Source organism: Carassius auratus, chromosome 30, assembly GCF_003368295.1.
Source record: "Carassius auratus strain Wakin chromosome 30, ASM336829v1, whole genome shotgun sequence".
NCBI lineage: Eukaryota > Metazoa > Chordata > Actinopteri > Cypriniformes > Cyprinidae > Carassius > Carassius auratus.
In genome coordinates, this window is record NC_039272.1 from 3,590,698 (window position 1) to 3,615,105 (window position 24,408).

Sequence of the window (24,408 nt, forward strand, 5' to 3'; positions counted from 1 at the left end):
GTGACTCCATAACTGATATAAATGGGATAATGCCTTTTACAAGCGCACAAAATGTAAAGGCCATCTCCATCTATATTCTTCTCTTCCACCCCCTCCATCCTCACAACCCTCACTATGATGCTGTATATGATGTTGAATCAGATCTGATGTTGAAGCCAACAACGAATCATCCGTAAGACCAACAGAATTCAGACAAAATGCTTGAGACACTCAAATCAAAACCTGACATAATAGAGTTAGCCAGACACTTTCAAAGTAGAGTAATCGATCAGCACAGGCATATTGTTCATGTTTTCAAGAGTCAGGTACATCTCTTTCAAAAGATTTGTCAAGCATTAAACCGCATTTCCAGATTCATTGTCTATGCTAGTGATTGGTTCTCGCTGAAAACAGTGCGGGATCTGCTTCTGCTCAGTCACAGATGTATTCTCAGTGTGAGCCCAACAAAACAATACACCAATTAATGGGAAATAAAACTGCTGAACTAATCTCCAGACTGTCTCGCGCTCTTCGTACATTAGACAACGAAAGAAACAGCAGCGTTTCGACATTTTTTCAAAGGGTGGGAAATTTGCCAAAAGTGCAGTGAAGTGTAGTTATGGTAACATTAAAAGGAAACTGCTCATCCCGTGGAGATTGTGTTCAGCGCGGCTGAATGCACTTTGTTCGGTTTCAGTATTAAAGCTCTTTGAGTGAGAGAGGCTTCTGAGCAGCGTTTAACTCCGCATACATTACTACAAATGATGCCAGCTAAATCTTTAATCCAATTTAGCGACAAATACAAAGCTCTTTCACCCTCCCTCTCGCGCTCTTTTCTGTGTCTCTTTCATCTGTGGCTCAGCTATCTTCAGTTTCACTGCAATTCCTCCGAGGAAAGGCCAGTGAAGTCCATGCAGAAATCTTCAGGCTTGCAAACTTCTGTTCTTTTTGTCTTTTAGTTTTGCTGACTGTCTGACTAAAAAGAGATGCGCCTTTCAGTTGCCTTCCATTAAAAAGATACCAGTATAAGAAGCAAAGTGAGAGACTTTAATCATCTGTAGTTGTAAATACATTCCTGCACGTACTGTATCTGCCATGTTGCATTGTCCTCTGACCCATGTGTTTAGCAATATACGATTTAACAACAAGAAACATCTTTCTTGATCCTCAGAATCACTGGGTGTCCATTCATATGACATTCGGCATACTTATGCGGGAAGAATGAACAAACAGCATCAGATATGATTAGAATTCAAATGTGGTGACATGCACAACATGAGGGTAGGTAAACAAGATTCTTTCGCTGCTCATATATAGTACTTTCCTCTCATCAGTGAAGTGCATACTTCCAGTGCATACTCTACTATAAGTAGGCGTATTGGGATGCAGCCCAGTGAACTCCTGACAGAACATTAAAACATCTAAAAATGTTATACCATCAAAGAAGCGTTCGGGTTTCGGATGGGCTGAGTTACCCAGGATGCATCGAGGCCCCTGGCATTGATCGGTTGGATGAGTGTCAGGTCTGTATCGCTCTTTTATATGCGTAGTATGTGTGCTGGAGTGCAGCCAGATCCGAAGCGAGTACATACATTCTGCACTAGCGGCAACGCTCATTTAAAAGCAATGTTTTGGTTTACTTGCGCTTCACCGAGTTTGAACCACAATGGGGGCAAGACCTACAGTTTGTGTGCGTGCCGCGCTCGAGACGCAGTGCCAGAGATCTGCGATGAGAGCAGCTGCCCTTGTTTTTATTTCTGTTTTATGAGCGAGATGGATATTGAGGAAGTGAGAGAGATGGGTTTTATCAGCATGTCTTGTCTTTTGGCCTCGTATGGGCACGCACACCGAAGGGTTAGACCCTGCCATCAAGCGCACAGTGGAGAGACTCTCACTTGTGGTTTGAACCAGAGGGATTATGGGCTTTAGCTCTCGATCAAGCTCACTGTGTTGCCATATCTCTCCTCTGTTACTGGCTCCTGTCTCTCTCCCACAGGGCCTGTGCCCTTCAAATACTTGGCTGTGTAACAATGGCCTGCTGTGCACAACGCCACCAGTGTTGCCTAGACGTAGATGGGAATCTAGATCTAGATATCGCTGATAAGGACAGACCATGGGGCAGAAATGCCACTCGATTCATTCCGATGAATTCTTTTGACTCGTAGTTGTTTGCCATGCACATATGATTTCAGCCGAGTCCCATTCACTGATAATATATAGCAGAGGCATTGAATTAATGATAAAAACCAGTCTCTACATCTCCTTCCCAGCAGGGACGCTCCAAACAAATGTAATGCATTGTTTCAGGAGCCAATGTGGAGTATGGCTACGAATGTAAATAAGAAATGTAAACCAATTATAACTAATTATAATTAATCGACTAAAAGTGGCCATCAAGACATTTATAATGTACCAAAAAGGATTTTAAACAATAATTATATATTTCACAATATTACTGTGTTTTTTATTAAATAAATGCAATTTTGGCGAATGAACAGACTTCTTTTATCACATGCATATTCATCTTCATCACTCATTTTAGTTGTCTAAGGAAATTTGTGCACATGCAATAGCAGGATTGTATAGCTCAATGTAAGACTGAGTCTGTGGTGGTTTATTTAGTTACTAATCTCTAAATTGAACAGAAATTATATTAAATAAATTGTCTTCATACAGGGACACCATGCATAACAGGCAAGGCTGAGGAAAAAGATGATGCCGTGGCTTGCTGATCATCAGTTGCAGGAAATATTAAGAATACTAACATTTTTTTTTGCTTCCAGGAATTTATTTAAAATATTTTTTACACAGTGTGGAATTAGAAGAATGACTGACTTGATAAAATGGCTAAGATTATAAAGTAAAAAAATAAATAAAACATTTCAGAGTATTTGTGCACAGTTGCTATACTCACTAAAAAATATTTAATTATTAATATTTTCTGACGAGTTTTGGTACCCTAATTGCACAAAATAGCCTTGAGGCAACAAAATAATTAATAAAGATATTGATATGGAACTAAAATGTTTCTATAATGAGATGTGAGAGAAAAAGAGAGGGAGAGAAATAAGAAATATTAGATTTTTTAAATACCAATGTAAAATGATTCATGGCCCAGGTGGAACCCAAACTGTGTTCAAATGTTGACTGTGGTACACTAATTGGACGTATAGGATGTATTTACAGGCCATATGTGCTCTGAAATCATGTTTAGCTTATAAAGGCAGAGAGGAAGAGATCCATATGGTAAAGCCAGAGCGCTGAACCCAGAGCTTTTCCATCTGACAGCTGAACAGAACCAAAGATGAACTAATTACTGACTGTAGCACTGAACCAGCAGAGAAGAACAGGAGTGCTGCTTTAGCTATTTAAAATTACAATGAGAGGGTGAGAGAGACAGAAAGAGAGTGTGACAGAGAGAGAGAATAAAGACCACATAAAGGGTATTGAATGAAAGCCCACATATGGATCTGTTAATGGGATGCTCTGACCCGCACCTCCATTTCAACGGTTAAGTGACAACAAAATCCGCTCAAAGTGGCTGAGCATGTCAAGGTACGTGGGCATAAGAAGAAGCAGGAAATACAAAAACTTCTACAGTGAATCCAAACGAAGCCAGAACACAAAACCTGCCTCTTCAGTGAAGACACCTCAATGTCAGCATAACAATCGGCCTTCACAGTCCATTTTACTTTTGTAAAGCCATGCACTTTATAGTAAATTTCTGAATATTTATTAGAATAAGAAGTAGGCCAGGACTTGATTTTATTCATCTGGAGTCGACTGGATCATGAAAATTGGGCCTTTCACACCAGAAGCCACTTTTGAAGAATGAAGATGAAATGTGAAGGTTAAAGGTCAAGTTCACTCTCCAGAGCGTCTCAATGGTAGCGCTTCATTTGCATTTACAGTACATTCATGCATTTGGCAGACACTTATATCCAAAGCGGCCGACAGTGATCATGCAATCAAACTCATGAACTTAGCATAGCAATTTTTTAGCATTGCAATTTTCCCATAATTTTTATTATATTATATATGTGTAATATAATGTTGATTATTGACAAAAATGTATAACAGAAGCCTAATATGCTAAGATGCCTAAATAGCTATTTGGCTACTGGTAAAGACAAAGTCCATGATCTGTAATAATGCTTCCTCCAATGAAGTCCATCCCGTTCACATCAAAACCGTTCACCACCGACATGTTTGTTTAGAACTGTTTTTGCTTATAAATGGTGTTTGATCTGTGTGCATACCTTTCCTTATCCAGACAAGATGACTTTTTCCACTGAAGAAAGCAATATTATGAATCGAGGACTCTTTGCCAGAAGAAATAGTCTGATGTCTTAATGCTGCATTTGTTTATTACAAAAATACAGATTTCACAAGTGGTTAATTGATGGACTGGAGCCCTGTACATTGTTTGTGGATTATTGTGAGGTTTTTGTCAGCTGTGTGGACGCCGGCACCCATTCACTGCAGAGGATCCATTGCTGAGCAAGTGATGTGATGCTAATATTCTCCAAATCTGTTCAGATGTAGAAACAAATTCACCTACATCTTGGATGGCCTAAGGATGCGTGCTTTTTCATTTTTGGGTGAACTATTCCTTTAAGAGGGTAAATAGGATCTAATTTTGATTTCATGTCAACTTGAATAATGTCACAATGGTGTATTTTTATCAGTTTTATGATCCTCATTAAATGAATCTGATAAGTATGTCTAATAAGACAGGCCGGAGGTAGAGCTGGCTCACTCTCTCTCTTTGCAGAAGGGAATTGCAGTGGCCCGGTTCACAGCGCCTGAGGGGCCAATCTGCACACAGGGCCACACTCAGAGACTGGAGACTAGAGCACTAGCAACGCTGCAATTATCCTGATTACCAACCAGGACGACTTCACGCTCCAGGGCTGCTCTGAACCCCCGCCTGTTCGGTCTCTTTCTTTCTCCAAAGCCTGCCTCTCTGTAACTCTGCGACAGCACGTCTGAGCGCCAGTCAGCGCAAAGACTAATCCCTCGGAAAACAAGTGATCGCTCAAAGAGATGGTGCTTCAAAGGACAGGTGCAGCTGCTGATGGTCCATATGTCTTCTTAAAGCCAAAGAAGATGAGAGGACTCGACTCGCCGAGATTCTATATGGGGTCTAATGCTATTATTCGTATGGACGCTAAGAGGCCTATTGTTCCTGACACCAATCTGTCTCTCTGTTTGCATTAGTGCTTGGGCCAGGAGAACTGGGTTACACTTCAAAACTTGAGTTCATTCACATTACATAATGCGTAATGGATCAGTAATTCATATTGCACATTCAAATATTTTTATATTTAAAAACATATTTCAGTTGAAAAGTGCAGGAACAGATATATGCTTTTGTAGGTTGAGTTCCTGTCTCTCTGTGGAGCTTTCAAAACATTGTTCTGCTTGAGTGGTCCGACAGGTCAACATATGGCAGGAGTTCAAGGCGGGACAAAGTATTTGTCCAGACAATGGAGCGGCTGTTTTGTGTGCTATTTTGTGTGCTATTTTTATATTTGGTGCCACTAATTATTTCTGACACTAAATAAATCTGTTTCATGACATTTCAACTATTGGACTACTATATGTTAATACCCAACTAATGCAAATAATGTTAATAAATCAAAATACAAACATATTTTTGCTTTTATAATTTAATATATAATAACCACATGATGTTCATAGCAAGTAGTTTTCATTTAAAGTAAAAAAAAAAAAAAAAAAAAAAAAAAAATATATATATATATATATATATATATATATATATATATATATATATATATATATGTGTAATCTATATAAATATATGGAAAACCCTAATGTATATAATTAAGAAATTCCATTAAATGTTAGCTGTCACACAGATAATGTGAATTTACATTTTTCATTGTAAATCATAAGGTGATTTGTTCTTTTACTTTCAAAACCTGTACATTTTTCTGTAAACTTGAAAAAGTCCTATTTTAGCGTTTTTCACACTATAGAGTACAAACTTATTTTTAACCAATTGAAAGGTTTTTAGGATTTTAGTTTTCTACTATTAATTATACAATAACTTTTTACAGTATTTTAAGAGTTTTCCTCAAGAAAAAAAGCTAAACAATTGCCTCTAGACAATCACAGCAACAATATTACAGTCATATATTATTATAGTCATTTTCACTAGGTGATAAATGAAAAATGATGTGTAACATTGAATATACAGTTACTCACTCAATACTGCAATTGACCAATCAGGATCAAGTATTTTAGAGCATGCCGTGATGAAATTTAAAAGATTTAAAAGAGTTTAAAAGGACTGTTGAATGGCTCCAAGCGTTCTTGGCAATACATAATATCTAAGTCTTTCTGTACACCATTACATAAAGAGAGAAAGATAGTTGCATAGCACCATCAGCATCCAGCTAAAGAAAAGTCCATTCTATTTCTAAATAAAACTAAAGGCTGCACTCTGAATTGTAGAGGGCAAAAGACAAGAAAAAGAAAGATTGTAAGAGAGTCCTCTGCTGCAGCCAGCGGACTCCTCAAATCCATTAACACCGCAGAGATAGAACATAAAGGATGACAGCAGTGGGGAGGCAGAGAGGAAAGCCCCCAGGGATGTGATCAGACGCACATCTTTCAAGCTGACAAAAACTACACACGGAAAAAAGACAGCATGCGCTCCAAGATGCTTATAGACTGTTACTACTCTGGTTTCTCTAAACCAACATGAGCTCACATACTTCAGAGCACATTTTATCTAGGATATCTGCCCCTTATCTAGCACAAACACGGCACTGATGGACGGAAAAAGTTAAAAATCTGCTTGAAGACTAGCGTTGTGAAAGCAGAGTGTTGGCATGGCTGACTTCAGGTGTGTCTCCTGTATTCCCCGCAGGTCCCTTGTTTGTCTTCAAAGCAAGCGGTGCGCTATTATGAGCTCATCTACAGCAGATCAATACGGCACACTCCAAGCATGCTCAGCCTGACTAACACAATCACTTCTTACATGGCTTCTCTGCTGAGACACAATGGATCTCTGTGGACATGCACTGTAGCGCTTTTGCTGTTTTCTGAGGAGAAACGTTGTAGCAAAGTATTTCAGCTGCTCATGATGTTTTCACTTCAGTGTTTCAAAGTAATAAAACATGGGAAGCTACATTTCTGATGATCAGTCAAAATTAGTTTTGAGCACTGTGTTTTGAAACGTAATTACAGTCAGATGAACCACTGAGACATGGTGAATGATCGTCCATGCCATAAACACAAGATGCAGGACATAAAACCCTAATGTGTCTAGACAAGAAAGATTTAGGAACAAATAGTTATTTCAGTTCGAGTTGTGACAGAGAATTTTGGGAATGTGAATTGAACTAAATTATAAGATGACTTGTTCTTTTCGCTCAAAAACTGTGCATTTAATGGTATTTTACTACTGTAAATCTGTTAACTAAAATGCTTTTACAATAGGATTACCTTTTAAATTCGCAATTTTATTCCAGCATTATCATGAATGCAAAAAAAAAAAAAAAAAGTTAATTAATTAATTAATAATAAAAAAAAATAATTGGACAGAACAGATTGTACAAAATGCATTTACTTCAAAACCTGACTACTCAATACTGATTACTAATCCAGGGTAAAGTATAAGGCTACATTTACACGACATCGATGTAGTCAAAAATGGAAAAGTTTTTCACTTGCTTTTTATGAAAGTTTCACGTATACACAACAGCGATTTCAAAACGATTCACATTTACATATATCTACGAAAAAGGACAAAAACTCTGTATTACGTATGCCAGACCAGTAGTTGGCGCTGTCATCTTGTTAGTAGACAATACCTGCAGGGAAGTGACAATTATATCTTGTATATCAGTGATTCCTAACCTCGTTCCTGGGGGTCTCCTCTATCCTTAGCACAAATGCTATTTTGGGGATTTCCGTTTTTCCATTTTCCTACCTAATTTTGAATGCTTCCCTATACACATGCAAAAGTGTAAGATCACAGAGTTTGGTATCATTTTAAAGGAAACCCTTTGAAATTACATAAAACACTGTTGAAATTGATAAAAATGACAATATATGCTGTCTGTGTTATAATAAATAGGGAAAAAAACAAGGCGCTTTTTTATTTTATTTGTGTACACTGAAGTTTGAAATAGTATAGCTCAGGCAATGAAGGGCCTAGCAACTTCAGACCAATTTCATGTTTTTCTAGCACATGTCAGCTAGTAGAGGAAAAAAGAAATTTCTTTCTATCTTAATCTATGCAAAAGTTATTCTGTTCCAACTGAAGGAAGGAATAATACCATTTTTGTATAAAATTTTAGTCTAAATAAGTATGAAGTCATCTTTTGCACACTTGCAGTATGGAATAATGTGATATCTGTATATTATTTTACAGAAAACACTCAGAAGTTACATAAAAAGCTGCTGTTTGTGACAAATAGTATTATTTATGTTGTTTCACATATGATGAACCATCTCAATACAATGTGCTTTTTTTTGTGTGTGTGTTTTCTGAACAGTCTTTGAAAGAGAATAAGTCAAATTGCACAATAGCAACATGCATAAAATTATAAAAAATATCTGGTCTATCACAATCTAAAATAGAATCCACAATCTCCAGCTTCATATCATTTCATTTATGTCTATTCTGCATCGTGTAAAGATTGGGAGACCTCGCCTGTCTCAAGCATGTATAATATTTGATATTTTATCAGCGTGTCTGTTTGTTATGATTCAAAACCAGCGCTAAATCTCCTCCCCGAAGCTTGTACGCGAACTTTGGAGCGTCAACAAACAAATTTATGTTCATCCACCCAGTACTGTACCGTTTACTGTACCTTCACTGAAATGCGGTCAAATACTGTACAATAATGAAAATAAACAGATTAGCTTATGGCTAGCGGAGCTTCCAGGCTTCAAAATAAAGAATCAAATGTATAAAAGCAAGTAGCACGCGTATGCGCTTACCAGATGCGCGTCCTGACCTCTCCACGGCGACGGTGGTCATCCATAACTTGTATTATGAATATTATTCATTGTTAATCCGGAGATTAGTCCGCTTGTAGTTTTCCCTCGCGTGCTCTTTGTTTAGAAGCAGCTAAACACAATTTCCCATCGGCCAGCGCTTCAGTGATGTCACCCCGGCGGAAACAGGACGGGGCAGTCAGTGTCCACTCCCAGCCCCCACTTTCGCGTCTACGTGCGGATTTTCACACCTGTGACTGGATGAGACGGCATCTGAGTGGCAGCTATTAGGACTAATAGCGCTTCACAAAAGAGATCAGATGTCTATAGCAGAAGAAAGGCTTTAGGCGCATCAATATGAGTTAAGAGATCTGGTCAGCGCTCACAGGGCTTTGGTCCTCTTTTCCGCACTTGTACAGAACGCTTTATATCTCAGCAATGGAAGCACGCAGAAACGTAAAAATGGTCTTGTTTGAAAGAAGAGATTCTAATCTAAAAGATATATAGTATATAGGTATGTGTGGCTGTTTGCGGCTGACTGAAGTGGATAAATAATAATTTGCAATGAGGTGAGAAATGTTACATCGCGATTCTGTTGAAGATCATTCGATCTGTGATTGTCACACAATAAAATGATCTACATCATCAGATTCCTGAGAATGAGAGCTTTCTTGTGATATATGACTTGACTGTTTTGTGAAAAATATTTTAAATACACATTCTTATGAAAAATTATTCGCAATCGTTAGACGGAAATTTATAGGGGGGGAAAATATATTTCTTAGCTTAATTTGACTACTTTATGTATCATAAAACCCCAATTAATGGTATTCTTTGTAAAGAAAACACTCTAAGCTTTCAAATGAACCCATATATGGGCTGATACCATATAAGGAAGGGTTTGCAAATGAAACATTTTGCATGCTATTTTTGGACCAGGTACCGGGTCTGCAGAGTTGAAGAGGTTTTAATCAAACACACCTGATTCAGTTCATCAGTTCATTAGTAGAGACTCCAAGACCTGAAATGTGTGGTTCAGACAAAGAAGAGATGCAAAATGTGCAGTGTTGGGGGGCCTCTAGGAACATGTTTGGGAACCATTGTTGTATATGATGTGTCTCCGGTGTTGGTTGAAATATTGGTGAAGTAAATCCACACTTGAGCTCTTGAGCAGCAACAACAGTACCACATACTCCACCATTGTTCTGTTTGTTTGTTCGCACTTGCCTTTAAAATCGACACAAACTGCGCATATCTACATACCTAACACATTCCACGCACGCGCATGACGTCAGCATTTTCAAAGATTACCTTATTGGGTGTTTACACAGAAGTGAAAATGGTGGCATTTTCAAAACTTGACCTTTGAAACCTGTTTTTTTTTTTTTTAATTTTATATGTTTTCAGTCCCCAAAACACCGTTGACTTGTAAAGGAACAGGCAAAACACATAAAAAGTTTCCAGTTTTTGGCTGAAAACTTTGCTGTGTAAACAGCCCCTAAGTTGTTGACTAGGATTAAATCAAAAATGACTTCGGGTTAACCATTTCAATTATGAAAAGTTAGTATATCTCTGCAAGAACTCAGAAGAAATACATTTTCCATCAGCCAAACAGCTTCAGTATGTGCATGAAAAATTTCACTTTTGTAATGCAGACAAGGTCAAAGCAAAGATGTGGAATTCTCAATAAATTCTTGAAATCATTTTATTTGAATCTCAAAACAAGACGGGAATGAGTATGTGGTACATTGGGAATGTTGACACAGCTGTACTTTTACATTTTTTTTTTTTTTTGGTGTAAGCTCAGAGAAAACAAAATTGTTAATACAGTCATAATAATTGCACTTCATAAATCTAGACTGTAGCCAGCTTTTTGCCTTTGCCAGAAATCCCCGTCGATTCTCTTGAGTTGCTAAATTAAATTTACCGGTGAAATTTGACTGACAAAAGAAATGCTAATTTAATGCCAGGGACCGCTGTGCCCATCCAATTTTTTCTTTATTTCCCCCTCTCTGTCCCACAAGGCATTAGTCTTCTCAGTAATCTAAGTGCAGTACATTCACAGGAAAGTCACAGTCGGAATAAATATTTCAGTGTTGAGACAAAGCTTACTAGGGTCTCAACCCGGCTCGAAACCGCTAGCACAGAGCTGAGAAAACTGCTCCTCTCCTTTCACCTCTGTTTGAGAGAGGCAATGATTGTTTTTATCGTTTCAAAAAGAGGAATGGTAAAGTGACACCTCTCTGGTCCTCATTTTATGGAGTCACATGCACTTCGAAGCTTTCGAAACCATGAGGGAAGAGTTGTTTGATCCCTAACCAATTGAGAACAAGATTTCCAACAACAGACGGCTCATTTTTAGAATTCCAAATTAGATTCATTTCGGCATGTCAGAATGCATTTCTATGACTGAAACAGACCTGATAAGCCTAATCTTGTTAATGAGGGCGGTCTCATTTCAGAGCTTTCCAACAAAAGGTTACTTTAACATCTGCTTATGTGGAGAATTGATTCCAGTGTAGGTAAATAAATGAGTGTTCTGTTGTTTAGCACTCTGTGGTGGATACACCATGAGAACAGCAGAAACATATACTGCAGCCAAAGGAGAATAAAATCAAAATTAAAGACCTTTAACGAAACATTAAAAAAACCTAAGCATTTTACACTCGTACTCCCTTAGCAGCCAATGCATATTATATACTACAAATATATATTTATATAAAACAACAAAAATAGGTTCAAGTCTTCAAGTTCTTTAAATACATTATATCTGAACGTCTAATTTCCCTCAGACTTCCCTAGATTTTCACACATTTTTACACCCCAAGCAGTTCAATTTCTCTATAATATCAAACTACCACTAAGGTTTTCCATTTTATCCATTAGCATCACCTAAAAGCACTGATCTAGTTGCCTTTTTGGTCTTTGAAATTTTGTAATGCGTGCATACCGTTACCTCTTACAGTGTTTTGTGAGCACAGGTTCAAACGTATTTTTTACAGACAAGCGTGGTGCTTTAAGACCATCATCTTCATCGCGCTAATCCAAACAATTACTTGGGGAGGAGGCCGTTTTTACTTCATTGAAACCACTGACTCTCACCAAAAATTAAAATATTAGTCTGATGATAAAATAATTCAAAAGGAAAAAAGAGAAACAATTGGAAAACTACAACAAAAAATCCCTCTTGGTAAAAAGAGAGAAAAAAATCACAGAATCCACATTTAGGAACATTCCAATTCCCAGCTAGCAATTCTCTCCCAGCTCTGAGCCGAGAGGCACCGATTGGCTTTCCAGCATTTAACCAACAGTGTTCTGATCCAGACTTCCCCCCAGTCTGCTTTGAGCAGGATCACCCAACTCCACTGCAAATCTAGGCAATGGCAACAACTGCAGTTTGTGATTAAAGATTTTCCAGTCGCTCTTTATATTGGTCAGACCAGTTTCTTCTTATCTGTAAACAGGGAGGCGGATGTGTGCATGCTGGTGGTCCAATAGTCTCGGCACAGACACAGTCTCATATCCCTTCCCCAACATCTGCTCCTTGATGCAGGGAGGATGAATGTCACTGATCAGGTATTCCAGTGACTGCAGACTGCTGCTCAACACTGACGTATTACATAAACTCTTACTGGGCAAACTGCAGCACAGACCACCCGTGCTGTCTATGGGCAAGTGATGATGATGATGATGTTGATGGTGGTGGTGATTGTGATGAGGGTGCTGGTGAGGGTGGGGGAATCCCAGCTCCCTGTGTCCTGTGACCGGTCCACCTGTGGTCGTAGCTCCTGGAAGCTCCTGTGGGTTGTAGCAGTCGCTGTCCGGCGTCACCAGAATGCTGTTCCATGGTGGTGCAAAGTACTGACCGACAGAAAAGTTCCCATGCATCCCCACACAGTTCAAAGGGGAAGAGCTGACCTTGTCCAGCCCACCCCCACCGCTCGTACTGGCCGTCATCGGGTAACCTCTGGAGGAGGACACCTGCGCCCCCCCGAGCATGATGGACCCACCTGGGGCGCAGGTTTCGGGTGACTTGCTTATAGCGCCTCCACCTCCGCTCCCTTCGCTATACATCCTTAAAACCGCATGCTGCTGCTGCTGTTTCTGCCACAGGAGGTAGTCCATACCTTCAGGATACACCCCGGCCTTCATCACCTCTCCGTTCTGCCCTGGCAGCACAGTCCCTGAATAGGCCATGTTTCCCTGCGGAGCCACACTAGTGACGTAAGTCCCCCCCGAGGAAATAGCAGTGCCCGGTTTGGATGGACTGGGGTTCGGAGGTCCTGTCGACACCCCATTCTGACACACCTGCTGCAGAGCCTGGGCCTGGCAGTGCTGGTTGATCTGGTAGATGATGCTCTGGATGGAGGGAAGATTTGACTGGGGAGGGAGGTTCAATCCTCTCCCCCCCGCAACAGGGATCACAGGACCGGCCACAGTGACGTTTGGGGGGACCGCCAGAGCGGTGGCCTCTGGTGGTTTTGGAGGCCCTGCGTGGTACACAATCTGTCCGTGGCAATGACCTAAAGTGCTGCTGTTGGGAGGCGGATAAGGAGCTACTGCTATCTGCGCTGGAGACAACTTAGTCCTCCTGCCCTCTGAGTTTTTGAGGACGCCCTTTGTGGAGTGTGCGAAAGATGACAAGGAAGATGAGGATGACGACGAAGAGACCTTGACAATCGCTAACAAACCCTGATAGCCCCCTGTGTGGAGGTGTGGGTAGGGGCTGTAGCGCTGTCCAGTGGTATCGTATCCGTTCACAGTCCGGTTAAGGTGCTTGTTTTGTGGGACCCTGATGTTGGTGGGGAAGATCTTGATGGACAGAGGACTGTTGGCCGTCTTCTGCGCGTAGGCATCCAGCTCTGCTGTGCTGGGGTAGCGCGGGGAAGGCATTGGGACAGTCAGCTCACCTGCAAAGACAATAAAATATGTAAGAAAACCATGAGTCAGAGTTACAGCCCACAACCTATTTGTCATTTGGAGCTTGAAAGCTACCGGTCACCATCTAATTCATCAGCGCCAGCACATTCTTCTAAACAGACACGATTCTACATACCGTACTTGTGTGCACATCCCCATCCTTTTTAATAGAGACAAGTGTGGTAAGCCTGAATGAGTCTGTTTGAATGACTAAGAAAATTTTTTAATTCACCCTGTCTATAGAAACTATTTTATTCCTCATCCAGTCCTCTCTCTCTCTCACTTTATATTCCAGTGGAGGTTTATCCCTGGATAAATAGCTCTGTTTTAACTCGAAATCAGGCACCTAAGGCATTATTAAACCAGCGCTTTGTGAAATTAATTTGGCCTCGCTATTGTTCAAAATTGGGTTACCCTTGGAGACGGAAAGGAGAGCGAGCAGGAAGTGAGGAGGATAAAAGACTTGTTTAATTGCACTGACACATTTGAGATTTATAAGTAGCACCAGTAGGTCTTAGCCTTGGCCAGGCCAATTTCTCAATTATTCAATCAGACCATCTCCAAATGAGGAGACAGACCTACATTACCCCTCCCATGAACTCCTGAAAACTCCACTCACTGGGAATCCGTAACCGGGTTTTTTCAGCTAGTACAGAGAAAATGTGAGATAAAACGTACTGCAAGAGCTTTGTCATAAAACAAGACTGAGACATCCATTAAAAACTGTTCTGCGAAACTGACTCACTCCTATTAAAACGCAAAGACCCACTCGTTGGGCAGGGCAGGAAATGATTTTTTTTTTAAACAATAAGCCCTTAATGTCTCCGACAGCAAGACAGAGTATCCTTGTAGTTGGACTCTGTTTGGCTTGATCAGGGTTTTGAGTCCAACCTTTTCAGACAAACCCGGGGCTCTTGGGATTCTGAGAAAAACGACTTGGGAAACAAGGAGAAAGAGCTGCGAGAGGCAGCACAGAGGATGAGCGGAGGTGAAAGGGCCGTGGTGAGATTGGATTTAAAATGACATTATTCAGGCAATTTCATGGCTACTTAGTTCAGTGCTACAAAAAGGCAGAGGGGGAGCAGGCAAAGCACTCAATTTACAAGTGATAAATCAACTGCCACAAATGACTAGAAACCCTCACAAAAATTATATTTTAAGGAAAGCATATTTCTTCATATCTGCATATTTTCTGCTTGTTTTTATCATTCTGACTAAATTTAAACTGCCACAAATGACAGTGTCAGCAAATGTCAGAGTAGTTTTCCAGAACTCCGGGATCCAGCTGTGAGGAAGTTGTCACATTTCTGATTGTCACACATCCTTTCCTCTCTAGCTTCCAAGCTGACACAGGTCAATCACTCAAGCAGCTAAATCTACATCATCCATTGCTCTAAGCCCTTAAAGTCTAATAGCTCATGGTAAAAAACAGTGGTAAAAAAAGAAAGAAGTGATGTGATTGCAGAGTCAAGAAAACAAACATTTGGCAACAACATACGCTGTCATATCTGCAGAAGCAGCTGAAAAATTTTGTTTGCAAAATAGTTAAAAAATCATTAGAATCAATGATAATGTATAAAATATTATAAACGGTTTCATTAAAATGAGGCACTATGAAATACTGTTTTTTGCACTAGTGTTTATCTTGAACAATTTAGCTAAAGGTAAAAGGTTCTACAGAATGTCAAATAAACACCTTCTTTAGCTGCTGCACCACTTTTCCAGTGGACAGGACATATCTGACCCATTCCTCATTCCAAAACAATTTTATTTTATGTATATTTATAGGATGTCTTGCTTGAGTGGCCTGCCTCAGAACACAGCATTTCAAATGGAATTGGAACCAGGGCTCCAGAGAAGACCAAAAAATACAAAATTGCATCCAATTGTGCTTCTGCTGCTGCTGTTGTTGTTGTTGATATACACCTCTGTTTGGGATCACTGTCATGTGGTGTGACCCTACTTCTGGGTTTTAGATCAGACAAGACAAGACTATAAATGTGTTCACAAATTTTTTTTGTTGCTTTTATTTGACTGTCACTGTCTGAACTGATTGGCACTTGTTTTATTTAATTTATGACCACCTTTTTATGGATAAGTTTTTTTTTTTCATGCATGCATCATCATTTTCCAGCTGTTTATTTAAAAATAAAAGTCAGGTCATGTTTAAGGCAACATTTGTGCATAAATCTAAACGAACCCCAAAATTTCACTGTCTCAGACTAGCTCTTTTATGTCTAATAAGTCTTTTTAAAAGCATTCCTGAGGCTACAGAGGTCTGTAGAGTGTTTAAAGCGCGTATGTTAGCTGGCATCTTCTTGGGCAGCGGATGAAAGGATGCTTGTCTCCTCGCTGTCACAGTCTAATTGGAGGTGTTCTAAATGGGTCAGATGAAATGGGGGCTGTCGAGCATCTGTCCAGCCCATGCAGGGCCAGCGCAGGGGCTGACACTTTCAACCCCCTCAGTGACAGCAGTGCCACGGCGCTTTGATGTTTCCCCGACAGCCAGCACAGAAGGGTGGGTGGGGAGGGTGTGTGCGTGTGCCAGTGTGTGTGTGTAATACAACTAAACTGAGATTTTCCTCACTTCATTGGATCCAGAGTGAAAAAATAAAATAAAATACTGGATTTCAAAGAGGCATCAGTGGTCCGTATGCAAATAGACTTGCCAATTTTCTGATCTCCCTTACGTAAGGAGGGGGGTCGGACTGGGTGACTATCTTTGATCATCACATGGTTTAATTAAGGAGCCATGCTTTGCCATGTCACTCTCCCTTAGCCTTCTATCTCTGTACTCCCTTCACTCCTTCTCGCTTCACCAAAACGTGCTAATTATCATTAAAGCTCAGCTAATACGGTTGCTACCATGTGTTTTTGGGTGACAGGTCCATATTTTCCATTCCTAAACTGCTCTGTTGAATCCTTTCGTACAAATGATAAAGCCGCTGTTGCAGCCTTTCTCTCAGTGTCCTGCTCTTGTTTGTCAACAGGCAAAAGCCTCCAGCGCCCGACCTGCCATCAAAGGGTTTCACACTTCACAGGCCACGGGGATTAGAGGCCTTTCAGACCCATAGAGAGCTGCTCCAACCCACAAAGGCCTCTGGCTATTACAGCAGCTATGAGCACAACGGTGGAGAGAGAAAGAGAGGCGGACAAAGTTTTAGCATGCAGCCATCACTGATTTTCTCTAATGTAACCAATGTAAAGTGAGTATTCAAAACAAAAGACATAGAAACCATCTACTGAAGAAATCATCTGTTGCAACTAGTTGTTAACCTGCATGTTGGCGACACATCAGACACAAACATATTTTTGTGTATATTGATGATACTGCCTACTCCCTCGACTAAAGATTTTTCTGGTCGACTGGTCATCTGCTCGAGTTCAGAGACGGCAGAAAGTGCGTCATGCTTGCTTTCATTATTTTACAACAGCGCATTTTGTTGTTATTTTGAGTGCACACAAATAAAACTAAAGTCTTTGCAGATATGAGAAATGTGTTACTCTTATCTGTGTGACCGAAAATAAGTATTTTAAGAGCAAGTGAGCACACCAGTGCCTCCATCTGTCCTGCAGTGAGCACTACACAGGTATGATAGGTGAGCATTTGGGTGTTCTGCCCAGATGTACTGTATTAAACACTAGCCATTAATGATCTGTTATTCACAGACTGCGTGACTTTGCCTGTGGATTAAAAAAATATATTGATGACTGATAAAGCGACTGATAAAATTTTGGTCGACCATTCCTCTTCTGGTCGACTAACGATTAGACGACTATTAGGGGGCAGCCCTAGAGATACACTCATCATACATAGGCCTGTCACGATAACAAATTTTGCTGGGTGATAAATTGTCCAAGAAATTATCGCGATAAACGATAATATTGTCGTTCTAAGACCAGTTTCAATGAATATAATGATAATGGCATAATAAAGCATACAGCTTTTCAAAGATCAATAAACTTATTTTATTTTATGGCAGATTCAAAGCAAGAAGTACCAACATGTTGACTTTGTGTGGCCATTAACCTAAAGTAAACATTTTGACTGATGAAGGGGCCCTTCACATATCACGTCTTTTGGGCTCTTAAAGCTGCGGTAGGTAACTTTTGACGCTCTAGCGGTTAATAAACAGAACTGCTTGCATCTTGCGGAAGAACATTGTAGCCGGAACTACTTCTCTCTGTTTATGTCTATGAAGAATCACAAAGGTACTGGGTTACTCCGCCGCGGTACCCCCGAAGCAATCAAAAATAGTCCGAATATAAACACTTATTATAGGTGTACTCTAGTGATTTAGGACAGGCTGAAAACACAGTTTGGAAAATGGATTCATGGTGTACTCACTTATTATATACATTTTGTAAATCTTGAACACAAAAAAAAGTTATGGACCGCAGCTCTGATTGGTTGTTTCTTAACGGGAGCGATGGGTTTCTGCAAATGGCAATAGGACCACTGGGAGGAGCCAGAGGAGCTTGATTTTTTCACAGATTATCTGTCTCATATTCTACTGTCAGGACATAATGACAGGTTTAACAAATATGTAAAAAAATAAATTTTTATAAAAGTTACCTACTGCAGCTTTAAGTTTGTTTTTTCAAATGCGGTATGCGCGCTCGTAATGGAAGCAACGCGCACGCACGTGGTGCGACGCTCATTTTTTCCAGGTGCATCCGCACCTAGTTCAGCTGTTCAGAATGAAACAAGCGCACCAGGTCATGTGACAAGAGCCAACTCAATCAGCTTCCTTCAGGGTGAAATTCAGTAATATCAAAAATATTTTAATGCAACATGACTAAAAAGATTTGTGTAGTTCATAGATTACACTAACATTAGGCTGCTTTTAGCCATACTCTGGAGTAAATTCACTCACAGACTATGAAACTAGTCAGAAACTATAAAACGATTAAATATAATATAATTAATATTAATACACACACACACACACCAGATGGGTAGATGCTGCACTTTCAAACAAGACATGTTATCTCACACTTCCCCCTGCCCAGATATTACACTAACATTATCTGTCACCTAGGCCATCTCCCGTGTGAGAGCGAGTGTGAGATCTTTCATCAGCTCAGACCTGCGTGACTTATTGGTGCTCAATGTCTCTGATCACGCTTGCGAGCACAGCACAGATGGCGTCCTGTGACAAACAGACACGTACACCTAAACACACGCACCCACATGATAAACTCAACAACAGATCCACACAAGAGACATGTTCGCAGCGTGAACACACCACATACGCAAACAAAACATACTCCAGTAAATAGGCAGACGTGAAACCACATACACTATCACACACACCGGCTCAGTGGAGTGAAGCATGTTGTGGTTGTTCCTGTTTGCAATATGTATGTGTGTGCTGTGTATGCTAATGTGGGGCAGGAGTTCTAACAGGTGTCTGCATGGGCGACAGCCTGCAATGCCTCCTGGGCAAAATGCTTCACACTTGCTACATCTCGACATGCGACAGCCTTGTACGGATTAATTATTTCCCTTGAGGAAGGCAGCAATCCATTCCTCGCTCGCTCACAGAACAGGAGCTACTGTGTGTGTGTGTGCGCTCAATCCCACAAACAGTGAGAGCAGGCAAACCGAATTACACCGGCCCTGTCCTGTCCATTTATTGCTGATTATTCCTCTTCACTTTACAGAAATGATCCATCACATCCGCTGGCCGCTTTGATGCTGCACGTTTACCAGCAATCTAATATCAGTGCTGTCCTCAGCGAGCGTATTCAGTCATGCATTGTGCCTTTTTCCTCTTCTGGCACAAGGACAAATGATCCTGTCCTGCCAGGCACAAAATGCTCCGAGAGGACGGGAGGGGAAGATTGCGGGAAGCGGGATGGCAGGGGGATAATTAGCGGAATGACCTCTGTCCTTAATCACTCACGGCTGGCACTGAATGCCCGTGTGTCAGAGCGGCAGTTTTCTAAATGCCATCTCTCATTACCACCAACGCACACCAACCAGAGAGGCTCTGCGCACACACAAAAACACAAAAAGACAACAGGACCTGATCTCCACAATCTCCCTGCCATCCTGCAGTAGCCTCGAATGGCAAGTGGACACCTGCAGGCTGGAATGGATGGTATTGGGGCAAGCAGGGTCAGGAAAGGGCTGAGGGTTCAGTGGAAGCCATAAGGAGATCGTGCGTCCTTCACGCTGCCTGGACTGCCCTTGAACGAGCAGGCAGTGTGGAGGAGGCATAATCCTAAATACTCAATTAACACTACTCTAATTAGCAGCAAGAGCTCTGGGTGGGGGGCATCAGAGGGATATAAGTGAATGAGAGTGGGGAACATTTTTGTAATCGTCTGTGTAGGCCGTTTATTCACTCTTTAAAGCAATGCATCGATGTAGAGAACGAGAGAAAAAGAGAGCGAGGGGCCAGATGTGTGCAAGCATCCTCTGGGAGGCGTCTGCAGGAAATGATGCAGAGATGAAAGAAAAATTGTGACACAAAATAACTGAATATTTTCAGAGTCACATTTACAATTAACCCTACCCAAAATATCAACTTCCCATGAAGTACAGATGACGTTGTACACTTCAACCCTATAAATACGTGAATTGTCTGTGACGGTTGAGAGGTGACAGGATAACAAAAAAAAAAAACCTTTGAGATGTCCAGCCGCATCGAGCACGCCTGCAGAAGCGGGAGAGAAGGGGTTTAACAGCCGCCGAGTTTCAACAGAACAACGAACACACACAAAACCACATCAGCCTTGGCTCAACAAATATGGGTTGTGGCAAGGCACAGATAAACAGGAACTGATTCTCAGAAAAACACACACATACACTGTCAGAAGCAATGCAACATCCAGCAGGTTCACAGCACCCCCCCCCCCCCATCAAAGCCTGACCTGTTAAAGCATATGAGCGGTCAGCACAAACGCTTAGACAGGAACAGCCATCATCTTTATGTGCCTGTGTGTGTGAGACATCTGACCCTGCTGCCAATTTTGGGCCAAGTCCAGTTTCTTTTCCACTGTAGGTGCCTGGACTTCTCAATGTGATTTTACATAAACTGCACAATTGAACAACAGATGGGCTGATTTCAAATTCACATACTTATGAGTGTGAAAAATATGTACTACAACAGAGATATGACAGTATGTGTTTGAGTATGTAGCAAGAAGAAGGTATGTTAAAACTAGAACAGACTGTAATTTCATAAAACTGCATTTTCATAATATATCAGAACTCTGAATTTGTATACTACTCCTAAATGCAACAATAACATAATAGGTTCATTACATCATAATGCATTATAGATGGTATTTTAAACAATATTATAATGTCATGAAACTATTTTTTGAAACATTTATTGTTGAATAGTGCGTTCTGTTTCACATGCCATTTCTAAATTAACACAGAGCTTTTAAAGGATTTCTTTTTAATATAGTTTAGCGTTTCATTTTATTACATTTACATAAAAATAGCATAGAATTTAATATCAGCCATTTATTGGTAATCTGCAATGATATTTTTAATATCGGTGCATCTCTAAAAGTGGTCACATTTACCTTTGCATGGCAGAATTCTGCTGGAAAAATGCTGTCATCTCAATAAGAATCCACAGAATTTTGTGGGAGTGAATATTTTTCAGACTCCTCATCAGATTTCGAGTTTACTGAACTTTTAACCAGCAAATTAACCTGGAAGTAACCTCGAAGTAAGCAATGGATCTAATTTCCCTGGAACATTTTGCAGAATCGCAAAGGATTGTGGGCAACATTACCATAAAAAATAAAAAATAAAAACGTGGGGATGCATCGAAACCCGTCAATCAAAGGCACTAATGGAAATTTCGGCGGACTGGAAGGCGCTTATCCAAATATTGCATACCATGTAGGACAGATAATATGCAAACAGGATTCAGATTTGGCCTGGTTAAACACACAAAACAGTCAAAACACAACTCATGCATGCCATCCCCAACACAAGCAGGGTTTTATGTCACTCTAGCAGCAGAATGGTTTCATAAAAGTGGGACGGTGGAGAGAGACAGAGTGAGCGAGCGAGTGTGAGGGCCTTCTGGTGTCGTTGTATTCTAAACAATACCTGCCTGTTGCTAATGGACGTGTCATCTGCTCTTCTCTCACAATGATTACTCAGCGATTACTAACCCAGGGCCCCAGTCACCGTAACAACCGTTGCCGGCACAATGGAACCCTGAATGTGGCAGCTGTTTGAAGCGCTACAATTAACCCAGCATGCCTCTGTGCGCCTCTCCGGCTCTAATTGAGTGGAGAGCTAAAAGAACGCGGCTGTCCTCCCCCAGACCTCCTGCACCGCAGGCTCGGGATCAGATCTCTGCCCCTCTCAAACACACACTAATGACAATAATAGAGCAGGACTGTGGACCTGTCTGTCCAAACCAAGAGTCCTACAGAGAGAGACATCTGAATATGCATAGACTGCTAAAAATAGGTATGCTAACGATTCACAGTAATAGCTAAAGAGATCGTAGGGAAAAACAAACAATGCCAAGGTGGGATGAAGAGAAATTTGGACAATACTTTTATTATGGGCAATAATAACTGACAGATATAATCTGTCTGTCAATCAATCAGTTAATTAAAAAATAAAATTCAATAAATAAAAACCTGCCGCCTACTCGAGCTGTCCTCTATGCAATGACATAAAGAAGTACTAATACACCTACACTTATAAAAATAAATTATCCAAAAGGGGGTTTTCGGAATGATGTCATAGAAGAACCATTTTTAGTTCCCTAAAGAACCCTTTAGTCAAACATTTCCTAAAAGAGTGATTTTTCTTAGCATGTAGAATATAATCTAAAAAACAGTTTTCCACTATAAAAGCCTTTTTTCAATGGAAAGGTTTCAAGGATGTTAAAGGGATAGTTTATCCAAAAATGAAAATCCTGTCATTGATTACTCACCTTCATGACGTTCCAAATCCGTAAGACCTTCGTTCATCTTCAGAACACAATGAGCAAAAAAAAAAAAAAATCTTAATTTGTTGGTAATTAAGTAATTAATGACTAAATATCCCCTTTTGGGTGAACTAACCTTTTAAAGGTTCTTCATTGAAATTTAGATTCAAAAAAAAAAAACTAAAAAAAACTAAAAAAAAAAAACTAATTACATTTCAGGATGTCCACAATGAACCGGCACACATCACACACACACAATGAAAGAAATATGACTTATAAAAAAATGTGGTCTGTTTACGTAAGGGTAAAAACAATTAAAAGTAAGTGTTGAGCAGACTGAAATGGAAAAGCAGCCCAAAATGTAATCTAATATTTAGTTAAGGCCACACTTGGCTCTGAGCTTAATCGATTCATTTCCTGCTCTGCTCAGGGTGAACTGGCAAAACATATTCTTGTTACTTAGCTAATTCCCCACAGATTCCAGCGAGTACCCAATCAAAGGTGAATCTCAGAGCTAATAAGCGCAGGTGCTCTGAGTCAAATTAAAAAGCACATGAATAATACGCGTGATACTTGAGACCTTCTCAAAGGAAATAACATTTAAGGCAATATCCACCCGAAGAAAGCGCATGGAGTTTTCATTTACATTACTCTTCACCGTGACACCATTTAAAAGCCAATTCCAACAGTTTAATTCAATGAAGCGACGCACATTGGAGATGCTCTCTTCTTGGTCTCTGTTTGGTTTCACTCTCACACAAGCACACAGTCCATGTCATTTGAAATGTCTGGAAATCTCTACTCACTCACCACTATATACTCCTCTGCTCCTGCACTCTCATCTATCTCTCCATCTCTCCCTCTCTCTCTTTGAGTAAGCCAGTTTCATTGGGGGTACTTGTCGACTGGAATCACCTCGGGGCAAACACTTTATTATCTGCGGTCAAAGCGTCACTACAAATACCATTCTACACACACAAGTGTCACTTTGCATTTGTCTGCTCTCTGCCTGCATAGGGCCAGCAGGACCAGGCTGCCTGTACACACACACACACACACACACACACACAGAGAGAGAGCGTGAGAAAACAGCTTGTATCTGCTTAAACACAGAAAAAGAAAAAATATATATATGTGTGTAATATAAAGTGCATATATATGTAAAGTGTGTGTGCGTATATTATATATATATATATATATATATATATATACATATACATATACATACAGTATATATATATACAGTATGTATATAAACATACATATGAAGAGTTCATTTGCAAAAACAGTTAATTCTGTTTTTAACAATTTTCTAAAATCATGTTTTTTTTCATTGTCCATTCCAATAAATCTCTTTATTAAATTGAAGTTTGGATAACTAAAAACTACAGCTAACAAACACAATACACAAAATATACAACATAATAAAAAACATGATATTTTAAAATGTATCGGTTTTTGCAAATAAAATATATATATAAGGATATAATAGTGTTTACAACTGTACAAATGCAATGTTTAAACATGGATCTTATATATACAGTTTTTTACTCTGTGTGTTTTTGTGGTGCTTGTGAGCTTTTTGTGTTGCTGTTTTTGTTATTCAGCACAG

General features: G+C 40.1%; 1 protein-coding gene across 2 annotated transcripts in view; it reads right to left on the reverse strand.

Moving 5' to 3' along the window:
• Nucleotides 1-10,944: 10,944 nt before the first annotated feature.
• LOC113048911 (protein FAM222A-like) overlaps nt 10,945-24,408 on the reverse strand; it is a 56,052-nt gene continuing 42,588 nt past the window's right edge. Inside the window, exons 1-2 of one of the 2 annotated variants that reach the window (XM_026210879.1) lie at nt 14,290-14,481; nt 10,945-13,865 (exon numbers count right to left, since the gene is read on the reverse strand). In XM_026210879.1, the coding sequence (XP_026066664.1) occupies nt 12,406-13,848 (1,443 nt within the window). In that variant the 5' untranslated portion in view covers nt 13,849-13,865; nt 14,290-14,481 and the 3' untranslated portion in view covers nt 10,945-12,405. Of the gene's footprint in view, nt 13,866-14,289; nt 14,482-24,408 lie in introns of those variants that run through there. The other variant, XM_026210878.1, reaches the window with a different exon arrangement.